This window comes from Chaetodon auriga, chromosome 24, assembly GCF_051107435.1.
Source record: "Chaetodon auriga isolate fChaAug3 chromosome 24, fChaAug3.hap1, whole genome shotgun sequence".
Taxonomy (NCBI): Eukaryota; Metazoa; Chordata; class Actinopteri; order Chaetodontiformes; family Chaetodontidae; genus Chaetodon; species Chaetodon auriga.
The window spans coordinates 13,933,707-13,946,085 of NC_135097.1; the positions used below are offsets into that span (position 1 = coordinate 13,933,707).

At 42.4% G+C, this 12,379-nt stretch overlaps 2 protein-coding genes across 3 annotated transcripts in view; both read left to right on the forward strand.

The window, feature by feature from the left end:
• The first annotated feature begins 1,733 nt into the window (after positions 1-1,733).
• On the forward strand, positions 1,734-5,498 carry haus4 (HAUS augmin-like complex, subunit 4). The gene is made up of 9 exons (XM_076725057.1): positions 1,734-1,944; positions 2,192-2,331; positions 2,654-2,785; positions 3,323-3,463; positions 3,694-3,790; positions 3,892-4,037; positions 4,252-4,382; positions 4,498-4,566; positions 4,700-5,498. Exons 1-9 carry the CDS (start codon positions 1,878-1,880, stop codon positions 4,884-4,886), a joined length of 1,110 nt encoding a protein of 369 aa, XP_076581172.1. The 5' UTR covers positions 1,734-1,877; the 3' UTR covers positions 4,887-5,498.
• A 1,155-nt stretch (positions 5,499-6,653) lies between these two features.
• The window catches only part of dock11 (dedicator of cytokinesis 11), a 50,520-nt gene continuing 44,794 nt past the window's right edge, over positions 6,654-12,379 (forward strand). For both annotated transcript variants that reach the window (XM_076724531.1, XM_076724532.1), the window contains exon 1: positions 6,654-6,911. In XM_076724531.1, coding sequence (XP_076580646.1) covers positions 6,807-6,911 — 105 coding nt within the window. In that variant the 5' untranslated portion in view covers positions 6,654-6,806. The remainder of the gene's footprint in view (positions 6,912-12,379) is intronic.

The following is a 12,379-nucleotide window of genomic DNA, read 5'->3' on the forward strand; positions in this document are numbered from 1 at the left end:
GAGAAAACTGCACAGGACACGAATACTCACAATTGTGGAACCCCAGATTCGGTATGAATGGGGGAAAATGTGATGGATCTTGCAGAAATGCTTGACACAGCTGTTGAAAGTGGGCATAACAAAGAATGTAGAAGAGAAAGGTTCAGAATAGATATTATTGACAACAGCAGGTAGGTGAGTGCCTATGGATGCATCAGCCTGACAACCCAACAAATGACAGGACAAATCATGTCTAATCAACTTTCAGCTGCTGACAATAAGAGGTCATTATAATCACTATTCTATTAAGACCCCTAGTCATTCCCCTACCTTACGAACCCCCAGCTAATCAAGCTCTAGAATTGACTTGACTTGAGATATACTGCCACTTGATTTTACATTCATTACCTTTTCCACTGCAGCAGGAAGAAGGTGTAACAAATCTGGTACAGCAAAACCAAAAAGAGAGGAATATAAAAACTTTATTTACCCTTTCAATAAAAATATTTCTTCTCCTGAAAATATGCAGGTTTTTCTGCAGGTTGTTTTTTTTTTTTTTTTTGGGGGGGGGGGGGGTTAATTTCAAAACCTGAAACATTATTTGAAATTAATAATATTAAACAAATACAGAGAAGAATACTCTGAGTTTGAAAAAAGCAAAGGCACCTTTTTTCTCCTGCTTCACATTGCACTCAATGTTTTGAATCGATGATTTCTCTCTCCGGGAATCCTTCACTTCTTCCTGCTATCATTCTTCCAGGTCATCATCCAAGTACATAACCACACTGGTTTCCAATCTGACTGAGGATATGTCCTCTGACTCTCAACACAGATGATTTTCTATCAATGTCAGCAGGTAAAACTGTATTATCAGTACAGTGGTTTTGTGCCACAATGTGGAAACTCCTGTAGTGGCCATCTTTTCATCCAGAGACTCATGAAGAAGCCTCCCTCTTGTCCAGAAGTCCCTCTTTCAGCCCATCTGAGGTGCATCAATGAATGTAAATGCTGCAGTCTGCGCTTAATGGTCCATATCCTGGAGAGGCAGAGATGACATCCTCTCAGAGAAAAAGCTTTCATCTGTCTGGTGGAAGGACTTCGAGCACTCATCAAACCTCTTATACCTGGCTTTGACCGTGAATCTGGCCGCTAGAGTACAGACCTCAAGCAGAAGAGTTTTAGATACAGATTCAAACTGAGAGAAGCAGGTAGCTGAACAGTGTAACTGCTCGGATGCTGTGAAAGGCACTTTTCTTTGTCAGTTTCTTACTGCATCTGACTGAGTAAGAAGTGCCATGTTGTGATCCAGGCCTGCATGTGAACATCACTCTTAATGGTGAGATAATACTTTGACAGATTAATGGTTTTTACATGAAACTATACAGCGAAGCTGCAAGTCTGATGATGAGCTGTGTATATGTCATTTCGTGTGATGGGCAGGGCTGTGTTATGTGTGTCAGTGTAGCCATGAGGACATGAGGACAAAACCTGCAAAGTTTTAAAGAAACAAAAAACGTCTTTTTACATTTTGAAAAAAGTCAACTTACAATGGAGAGAATATTTTTTAATTCGATACAAATCTAGACTACATATCATTTATCAAGAAATCATGAAAATGAAGACTATTATGTTGTTAAACCGTAATTTTCCTTATAAATCACATTTTAAAGCCTCGCTTTCGCAGTGCGCGTTCCCGCGAGTGGCATGCAGTTCTCGCAGGCGGCATGGTGACCACGTGAGTCTGTTAGCCAATAAGAACGCTTCTTGCATCGCGCGCAACTTGACTTAGGAAGTAGCGTTTTATTTTCATGTTGTGTTTGTCATATCGTGAAAGGCCTCCAGAAATACAAAAATCCCGACAACTTGCGCCGTAAATAAGGAACATAATTGAGCTGAAAATGTCCGCTGGTCCCGATTCCACACATATATCGTCGCTTGGGAAAGGTGACAGCTTGCATCAGCAGGGTAAGAAAACGAGTTTACTAACTTAACTGCTGCTTAGACTGTGGGCCAGATGCAACTGTGGTAGCTTGAAATCTACTTTATTTTAAAGTTAGAGAGAAATTAAGAGATGAAAAATAAATGTGCTGAACGTGATAGAAGCTATAAATGCTATTCAGTTAAAGTTTGACTGGTGTGCTGTTGTGAGTCTCCTGATGGACTGACTCGGTGTGGCCATTGATAATAAGATTATTGTATTTCTCCCACCCAGTTCTAGCCTCCTTCCCCCTGTGTGACATGACAGAGGGGGATCTGACCCAGAATCCTCAGCTCTGTAAACTTCTGGCCACCCTGGCACAACATGTGGACCAAACTGGACTCACTGTCCCACTGAAAACAGAACTGGACAAGGTATCAGCAGGCATGCTCACACTGGCACAAAACCTTCAGTGATGTTACCTTCCACAGCTGCTAGCATACAAGCTCTTTGCTTTGCCACAATACGCCCTGTAATTCAAGCTGAAGTTAGATCAAACAGCAGAATGTTTGCTGGATTTGCCATTTAGTGAAGTTATTAATTTACGGTCGCGGTAAGTAGTCAGTGACTTACTGACCTCTACTGGTAATCAGTAAGAATTGCAGTCACAAAGATGGAGCATTTCTCTTGCTGTGCAGATCTGAGTTTGTTAGGTTTAATGTGTCTGTGAGCACTTAGAGATGTTTTTTTTCCCAGGTGGAGCAGAAGCTGCAGAGCCAGAGGCGTCAATGGCTGCGCTCTGAGGGTCTCCACAAAGGGCTGCAGGAGATGATTCAGGACCACTGTATCAGGAAGCACCATGCCACTGTACCCCCTGACCAAAACATGGTACATTTCACATACTTATCTGCACAGTTCACAAATGTACAAACAGCTGTCAGAATCAGGGACAACATATATATTTTTGCTCTTTAAAGCAGCGACTTACTTTACATGTTGCAGCTCCAAATCGCAGATTAAAGGGCACATTTCAACTTCACTATCAAGAAATCGTCCATGTTACATATTTGTAAATTGTGCCTGGGTTGAGCGTACAGGAGAAGGAGGCGGACACATCTGTAATGATGGCTGTTTTTTGCATTGATATCAACAGCACATTTATGAAGATGTAATGTCAACAAAAGAGTAGAACGCACAAAGGCAAGCAGAAGAGTATGAAGCAGCTACACTCTCTGCAATGTCATCAACGCACCCACTTGCTCGCTGTGCAGTGCAGACACTCTGAATGACAGGGTGTCAATACAGCTCCTGCGGTAGAACCAGTATTGCCAAATCTCTACTGGTGGACACATTTCTACCCTTGTACAGCACATACCGTCATACCACCCAACCTTAACTGTAATATATCACTTTCTGTGTGTGTAGTTCTATGAAACGATGGAGAAGTCTCTGCTCGTGTCTCAGTGTATCAGACAGCTGGATCCTAGTAGCACTACCAACCAGGACCAGCCCGCTATTCTGGGTCTGGACCCCCAACAGGTGATGGAACTCATGCCATCAGAGAAGGTGAGTCATAAAATACAGAACATACTTAAATGAAATCTATTTACTCTGGTGCTATAGTGTGTGTGAATGTGTCACATTAATGAAATGATAGATTGATGATAATACAGTAATACCAAAGTGACACATGACTTGACCATCAATAGACAGACAATACAGGAGCACAACAAATGTTGCAGATCATTGTTTAAATGTAGCTTTTTTAGCAACATTGCTGTATTTATCTTTACCAGAATGTTCAAAGAATGAAACAGGGTCTTCCCAGAGAGCTGGAGAAACATCTGAAGAAGAAGTGTTTGAGTCTGCTCGCTTACTGTCAACCTGAATGTGGTACAGTATCTACACAGTGACTTATTATGTCCTCACCAGTGCAAGTTCTCATTCACGTTCACTAACTTTACATCACGTCATTGTTTTGTAATTTCTTCTAGAGAGTGAGAGTGACGGTCTGAAGAACAGCAAGTTGTCTCATCTGTCCACCCAGCTGGACAAAGAGAAGAAAAGAGCAGAGAGTTTGAAGGAGACCTGTCGGGAAAACGCAGTTCTGCTGCAGAGACAGACTCAGCTCTACCTCTCTGTAAGCACTCTTTTAATTACATGTAGTTAAGGAAAACAAGATAATATATTTCCTCTGTTTTTGGCAGTTTGTCACATACTGTATATATGTTGAATAGAATTCTGATCATTCTGTCGATGGTTGAAGGTTCACTCTCTGGAACTTGTTTGTAAAATCTTGTAAATATTCTGCTTTCATTTTTTTTATTTTTTTCTACTTGTTGGCTCTTGTCCAGGAGCTGATTAAGTGTATCCAGCTTCTTCAGACTCTCATCTTGGACCACAGACTGAGGATTCAGACAGATTTGGACAGAAAGAAGTTAGATTACTTTGAGGGAAAATGTGAATTAGTCTTACAGAAGATCAAGTAAGGCGTTTTCAGTTCTTCACCTGCTTAAAAACTTTTTGAGACTCATTTTTAGATTTTCGGTATTACGAGCATTTCAGTTTTTTTTCCATGTTTTTCTCCACTTCCTTCAAAGGACTGAGATGGTGGAAATTCAGTTGGACACATACACAGTGGACTCAATATCTGCTCATAGAAAAATAAGGCAAGAGGCTTTTTGTTCATCTGACTAATCCTTTACGTTTGTCATAGAATTCCTAACCCTACTGTATGTAAAGTTATTATGGTACCTCCATTCTGGCTGATATAAAAACAAACTTGTTGTATCTTAATTTCAGAGGGAAGCTGGATTCTGAGCTGAAGGCCTGTCAGGGGGAGAAGCAGTCCATTGAGTTAAAACTGGCCTCCTTTGAGATCTTGGGTAAAGAGTTTGAAGCCCTGGCTGAGGAGTACTGCAGGTTGCGGCAGGAGATAGAAATGAAAAACTGGGCTCTGAAGGAGTTCACCCAGTACAATGACAAGTGACAATCACATCTGATGCCGGAACAACAGCCAGCCCTTCCCTGTTCATTGTCTGTCCTTGCTCATGATGGCATGCTGGCTTTTGGACGCTTGAAACAGGAACTGTGGGCTGTTGGCCTACAGGAACTATGTAGCAGGTACAGCAGTGGGTGGGCTAACTGCAGACTCCCATTGGAGCCCATAACTTTAGAGAATTCAGTTTTCTTAAAATAAAACCTGCACCTGTTTAGAGTGAAAGGCTTGTTTAGTATTCATCACTCTTAATGAGATCCAGTGTTACGCTAAAATTTAAATGTCTCGCATCTGACTACATGGTCACGTTTGATTGCTTCCTATATTAAGGAAGTGAGACTCACTATAATCATTCTAGCAATACAAATGACCTTTTCCGTAGCATGTGTTTCCTGGTTGAGATGACAGTGGAGCACCTGTTCAGTGACTTGATTTAATTACACAGGAAATAACACTGTTAAGGTATATTTTAGTAATAGCTGAATTGTTGTTGAAGACCTTAGCCCAGGTATCAGTACACAGTTTAAAAAAATAAAAATTCACAAGTTGGATGAGGATTTCCATGTAAATAAACTAAAATAAAGCTTTATCACCAGGAGTCTGAATCTGTGTATATCCTTCTCATAGGGTGGGTGTCATGTAAGAGCATAACTCCTCCTTCTTGGTGTGTCTTTGCACACGTCTCATAGTCTAATTTAGTAAGTGCACTGACGCTGCCAATACATTGTCCTTTATGAAACAATTACAGAAACATGTAAATAATCCCAATAGAAGATTGATACAAACGTGAGTCCTCTCTTCTTTTGGAGTTTCAGCCTTTTCATCACCTGCACTTAAATGAGTTTTTTCCGTATTGATTCTTAAATCACTAAGAAATTCTACTCATCACATCAGACGGACGTGAGTTGGAGACAAAGCTTTAGTATGAGACACAGGATGCAAATTTGTAAAAAGGGAGCACGCAGTAGTAGAAGTATTCAGATCTTTTACCAAAGTAAGAGTACTAATAGCGCACAGTTAAACTGCTCCGCTTTTCCTGCTGTTTGCAGCCTAATCCACAAGATGGCAGTATACTTTCAATTTTGAGAGGTCTGCATAATTTGATGTCACAAATAATAATAATTTTGTACTTTTCCTTGATATGGGGAACTCCTAGAAGGTATCTTTGTTTAGATTTTCTATATGCTACTTTTACCTTAGGAGTGACATTTAATATAGAGCACTTTTGCGATTAAAGAATTGAAAAATCTGCACAGAAATAAAGCACTTGAGGCAGTAAAAGATGCTTATTATTTTCAAACGAACTCACTACCTTCACATGGCACAACAACGTAGACATTTTCCCCCATGTTTTTGTCAACTGCATACTCATTTTGAGTACAACTGCTAAAAAATATAGTTTTCTAAGGTCCTCATACAGTGTTAGTTTCTTATTTTACTCATGCAGTGTTGTGTCAAAGGAACAGGCACATTCATTGTCACCAAAAGAGGTTCATTTGCCCTAATTTAATTCAGTTTAAAACAATTTAAAAACCCTTTAGGACTGAATTTGCTTGCATTTGATTTCCTTATTGATAAAGACAATGTTTGACGCTGTCAGGTTAACGCCCACTCCGCTGTTCTCTTTCCATTGACGATCTTTGGTTGCTCCACTAAAGAGAAGCGGAAGTCGGTCAGAGTGAGGCATCTCGCGCTGTTAAGCCCTCTGTGGTCTCCTCTCATCATCATCATCTCAGCAGCAGCAGCAGCAGCAGCGGCCCCGCCTCGCGACGCGAGCCGCTGGCTGGTTCACCTCCTCCAACACAACCCACATCTGGCTGTCACACAGCAGTGCTACCGCTCCGTCCGCTACTGCGGCATGCGCACATTCACACCGGGATACAAGAAGCGGATTTTATCCAGAGGGGCACTATGTCTGAGGTGCGAAAATTCACAAAGAGGTTAAGCAAACCCGGGACGGCCGCGGAAGTCAGGCAGAGCGTGTCGGAGGCTGTGAGGAGCACCGTGGACCTTGTGGTGAGCAGAGCTTAACTGCTGTCTGAGGACCGGCGGCGGTCATTTTAGCTAACAGAGATAATGTAGCTTAACTATCGGGTTAGCCGGCTAACTCCCTCCCCTCCGTCCTCCCTGGGGACTGTAGCTTTTTTAAATTCCCCTTTTCTACATTGCTGCGGTTCTTTTTTTGGTTCAACCTCACATTCTTCAGACTCTTTCATTTCTGTTTATATAATTTTTTTCCCCAGTTTTCATTCACCTCTCTTGTCCCGCTAACCTTAACGTTAACCTAGAGCCACTGTGGAGCTCTGGTATGTCTCTGAACGCACTGAAACAATTTTACAGCGTTTCTGCCAGAACTGCATTCTGCGTAATGTTAAAAGACAAGTAAAATGGAGCCGTGAATTCTCCTTCCATATGTTGTCTTGTTTTTTTTTATATTGCCGGCTGTATAAGACAGTATGACATTGTCCCCAGGAACACATGGTTTTTCAGTCTTTTGCGGCTCCTTTTGTGTGCTGGCGGATGAGGAGCGGTGCCAGTCGGACAGCTGCAGCATGGCTTCCCTGTCTCTGCCTTGGAGCAGTGTGTGCGCCTCTTTATTTCTGTTGGAAATGGCCACATTGTGCAGTACAAGGCAGTTCATGAGAGTGTGCGAAGCAAAGGATTTCTTAATGGTTTATTGTTTTCTCCTTTTGAATGAACAGCAGTGCTGCTGGCTGATAGTGACTTGGAGCGGACTGCAATAATGAGGGACTAGGCGCAGTGGCTTGAGATGAATAGCATTGAGGATCCTGCTGATGCAGCATGTGTGTGTGTGTGTGTTTGCATGGCAGCCCGTGTGTGTGAGAACTTATTAACATGCCAGTGTGTCAGAGTGACATTTGTCTTGAATCCAGTCAACGCAGATTGACGCTCGCCTGCTGATGTTTCCTTTTCTTAATAACTGAAACAGTCTTCCACTTTCTCATGAAGTGATGAACCGCAGCTTCAGCCCCAAACACAACAGCCCCGTACATCTCCAGCTGCTGAGAGAGTGGAGCTGAGTAAGTTTGGATAAGAGATAAACTCTTGTTCTCTTGGGATTAGGCTTCAGTCTTATGATGAGCATCTTGAGGAGGATGACGCAAAGAGGTTATCGGAGCAAAATATCATGTGATAAGGTTTTGATTTACTCAGCAGAGACTGGAGCCTGTTTCTGTCTGTGGCCACGTGTGATACGTGTGCCCTGATGTGTCTTTTTCTGTTTCAGAGTCGCAGGTTTTGGCTGCTCCTATTGTTAAATAAATGGTTGGCTGGAGAACAAACGTCGTTTTGTGGAGGTTGCATTCCTCCCACATGGGGATTCCCTCAGGCGTGCTGTGACCATGTTTCCTCTGTGACCGTGTTTGTGTGTTCATTCTGAATTCCCTCACCTCTATAAAGACAGTATTATTTCCGAGTCCTTTCCTCCATGCGTGCGTTCTTAGGTTTTCAAGTGAACAAGCAGGTTTTACATGTTTCCAAGCAGAAAGTCAAATAAAACTTTGCAGAAGGGCACAGCATAGAAGCACGTTTTGTTTTCCAGTTATTCGTCCGCCCTGTTCTCTTGAACAGGCACTGACTGAATTTTGGTGGACTAAGGTCAAAGGTCAAGTTCACTGTAACCTCATCTGGTGACTTCACTGGTTGTTGGTGGTATACAACTGCTAGGTGGTATCTCTAAGTGACTCAGGCAACCCTTGGGCAATTTACTGTTAAGCTGCTTCATGAGAAGCCCCATCAGCTGATGTGTCAGTGGTTACTGGGCTTCCTGGAGTTCATGAAAAGTCCTACTGAAAAATCATCATCAAGTCCACATCTGAGTCTGTTGTTTAAGTCCTCTTTTACATAACAGTGTTAAGGAACTAGCAATTGTCGGCCTGATAACCGCAAGAGTTTGATGGCCAGTTATTGATAAATGCTGACTTTGATATTTCACAAAGTTATACTCAAGGAGCTGCTCATTTGACCTTACACAGACTGTCTAGAGTAGTTGTTCTAGAGCTGCAATGATCAGTGGTTCAGCAGAAAATCAATAGGCAGCTGTTTTGATAATCCATGAATTCTTAAGTTTAAGACAAGAAGCCTTGCACTTGCGGGCGCCCGCTTGTCAAACGTGAGGACTAGACTTTTCTTTGTCCTATATGATTGTGAACTGTTGGTTGAATAAATCAAGAGGACATTTGAATACATCTCTTTGAGGCGTGGGACGTTACAAGAGCTTAAACGAGAAAATGGTCAAATTAATCATGTATGAAAAGAATTGTTATTTGCAGCCCAAGGGGATTCCCAAACTTGGAGGGTGGGCACTGGGCACCCTGCAGATATATTGTAGGGGGTATACAGATGATGAGGAGTAAAACACACTAGATATTTTGACTTGTCGAACAGAGTTGCAACTAATAACATGTCTGACAATGCTTTGCATTGAATTAATGTCTGGAACAGAGCCAGCACTAATGCCATTTATTCCACCTATTGCAAGTTTCAGTGTCTGCTGTGAAAATGGGAGAACGCACTGTTGACATCTAGCACACACAAACACCAGCGTCCATGTGATTGTACAGCCGACGTCCATGTGATGCGTGTTGGTGTATAGTCAGTAGTAATGTCACCCTCTGTGGATTAAATACATCCCTCTGAGTCAGGATGACATTTCTCTCTGCCATGCGAGCCTCACTGATGCATCACTGCACTGAAACCATGCATGGATCTCTATATTTGGTCATTTTTTGGTGGTTTTACTGAAGGATTAAACGCTACTGTATGGGTGGGTAGAGAAATGTCTCTTATGTTTTAGGCTTCAGAAACTCGTAATTATGTAATAAATGCACCTTTTAAAGTTTAAATTTGGTAGGAATGTGAAATTTAACTGGTGAACTATGCAGTTAATAGAAAAACACTGTATTTCCATGAATATTGTATATACTGAGATATCTTGGATAACAGAAACTTAAATTCCAAATTATTAGCTTTGAATTTGGTGTTAAAATCCTGCGTCTGTCTGTCCATCCCTAATGTGAATGCAGCATGAAGCTTGTTTTTATACATTAATACACTTCTTTTGGAGTAACACGAGGATAAAAGAGGCCAGCTCGGCTCTTTTTCTATCCTCCAATGAGCTGCTGTGTGTTTGGCTGCTCACACACACACACACACAGATTGGAGCACTTACTGGGGTCAGCTGTGGGACAGTGAAGCTGCTTCATGCTGTATGCGACCAGCATGTCAGTGTGTGTGTGTGTGTGTGTGTGTGTGTGTGTGTGTGTGTGTGTGTGTGTGTGTGTGTGTGTGTGTGCTCATTGTGCAGAAGTGTAAACTTCCCGAGCCAATGTGATAAAATCCACCTGGTTGTGTTGGAGCTGTGAGTGCCTTACGTCTGCTGAGCCGTAATGGGACACAGACATCTGGAAATGCACCCTTGCTAACATCATCATCACCATCATAGTCCCCTGGAGGTACACTGGGAGTCATGGTTTGCACTCAGCGATTGGTCTTTGAGTGTTCTCACGCCAGGTTGATAGTTCAGCGTGAGACCTGAAGGGAAACTGACATAATGTAATATAGGAAGAGTGTCCTGATTGCTTGCATCATATAGTTACACCCAGGCGTTAGGCCACGTCTTTTAGTGTTTTAGCATCTCTCTTTGTTTCTCAATCAGTGACACTGTGGTTTGACGGCCCGCCTGCTTGTGATTCTTCAGCTTCTTTCCTCTTCTGTGAAAGCAGAACTCTCTCTCACTGTCTTTCCTTCTCTCTTTGCTCGCGTCCCGCCCCTCCCTCCCTCCCTCCTCTCTGCGTCTCTGTAACACGATCAGTGTTGCATTCGAGCCACGGCGTGCTGCCCAGCAGTTGCCTCTGACTTGAAGCGCAGCGGTTGAAATTGCTGCACATGACAGGAAGCTGAGCTGCTGCTGTGGGTGCAGGGGCGGCGGAGTCATGTGTAATGCTTTCAACAGACTTGTAGGTGTTGAGTTCTGCCGCTGCTCAGGTTGCTGGTTGTAAAGATGACAGAGATGCTACATAATGTGGAGAAACTGGCAAATGCTACATTTCACAAATATCGCCGTTAGAGCTAGGACATTTTTATTTAGATTAGTGGTTCAAAAAAAACGCTAAAGGCAGCGTTCATGTGGACAACCGAGAAAGTCGGGGTCTGGTGGAAAACTCTGCAGAGAACATGTACGTGTAACCAGCTTATTCCATGGGCCAAATTATCGGTTAGAGAACATGGAAAGGGAGAACTTTCTTTCCTTTAGTGGCTTGTGCACAGATACCACGATATTCAAGAAGGACATTTTAACCCCTTAAGCATCATTGAACCATTAATGTGTAGCCAAACATTGTTGAAACCCACACACTCATATTTTATATTCCAGTGGACAACCAAAATTTCCAAAGCTAATGTGTACATGTGATACTGTCAGACAGCTTGGAATTGAATTATTTTTCCAACTTTAAAGCTTTAAAGTACTCCTCTATAGCAGAGTTAAAGTTTAGAAAAAGTACAATATATTAAGTGTTTAAGTTGAGATAATAAGAACTGTTCAGCCTTTGGAAGAAACTTATGTGCTCATGAAGGTCCCTGTTGCTCTTAGTAAGAAGATGATTGGGGTAAAATCTGTCAGGGCCTTTCAGTGGAAAAAACAAAACATATGTTAATGGTTCACTGGGCACATACAGCTGCATATCTCAAAAAGACCTCAACATTTTTAAGGGTTTGTATCCAGAATTTCTGAATCGCTGCACATGTAAATATACACAGTGATAGTTTTCGAGGGAAGGCAGTAGATGGGAGGGGAGACCAGCAAGCAGCAGGGAAAAAAAGCAGCAGCCAAACTACTGCAGAACTTTATTACTGGCTTGCTCACTCAGCACCCTCCAACAGTGGTACAATGGGAAAACAAAGCTCTGCATCTCAACTACACAGCTCTTAAATGGAAATATGACAAGGTGGAAAATGACTCAGTCCTACTCTCCTGGCTTTATGGCATAGTCAGGGTTTTTAGAGTCCTTCTCCCCACTGTGCCTGTACACTGAGCAGCATGTCGGCTGCCCCGCACGTAGTGCCTACAGACTCAGTGTCTCAGTCATGTGGCGCAGAAGCAGATTCAATCCATACAGTCTGATTTCCTCTGCTTGGGTCCACACGGCTTGGTGTCGCTCAGCCAAGGCTTATTGGCTAAGCTATTCATCACCATCTTGACCGCTTAGCTTGAGCTTAAAGTGGCACTTTCTTGGAATTAATTCTCAATCTTTCCAAGTGGTTTAGGTTTGTCGTCGTGATCACATCTTGACCTAGTTTTGGAAGGCTCGGTTTTAGCCCGTAGGCCTGTTCAAGGCGTAATGATTTCATATTGTTCACTTCTCCATGAAACTCAAAACAGGAAGTTATGGTTCTTAGCTAGAACTGTCGTGTAGCATATGATATATATCTTGTGTTTTGTTTCAGTTTTACACACGCCTCTG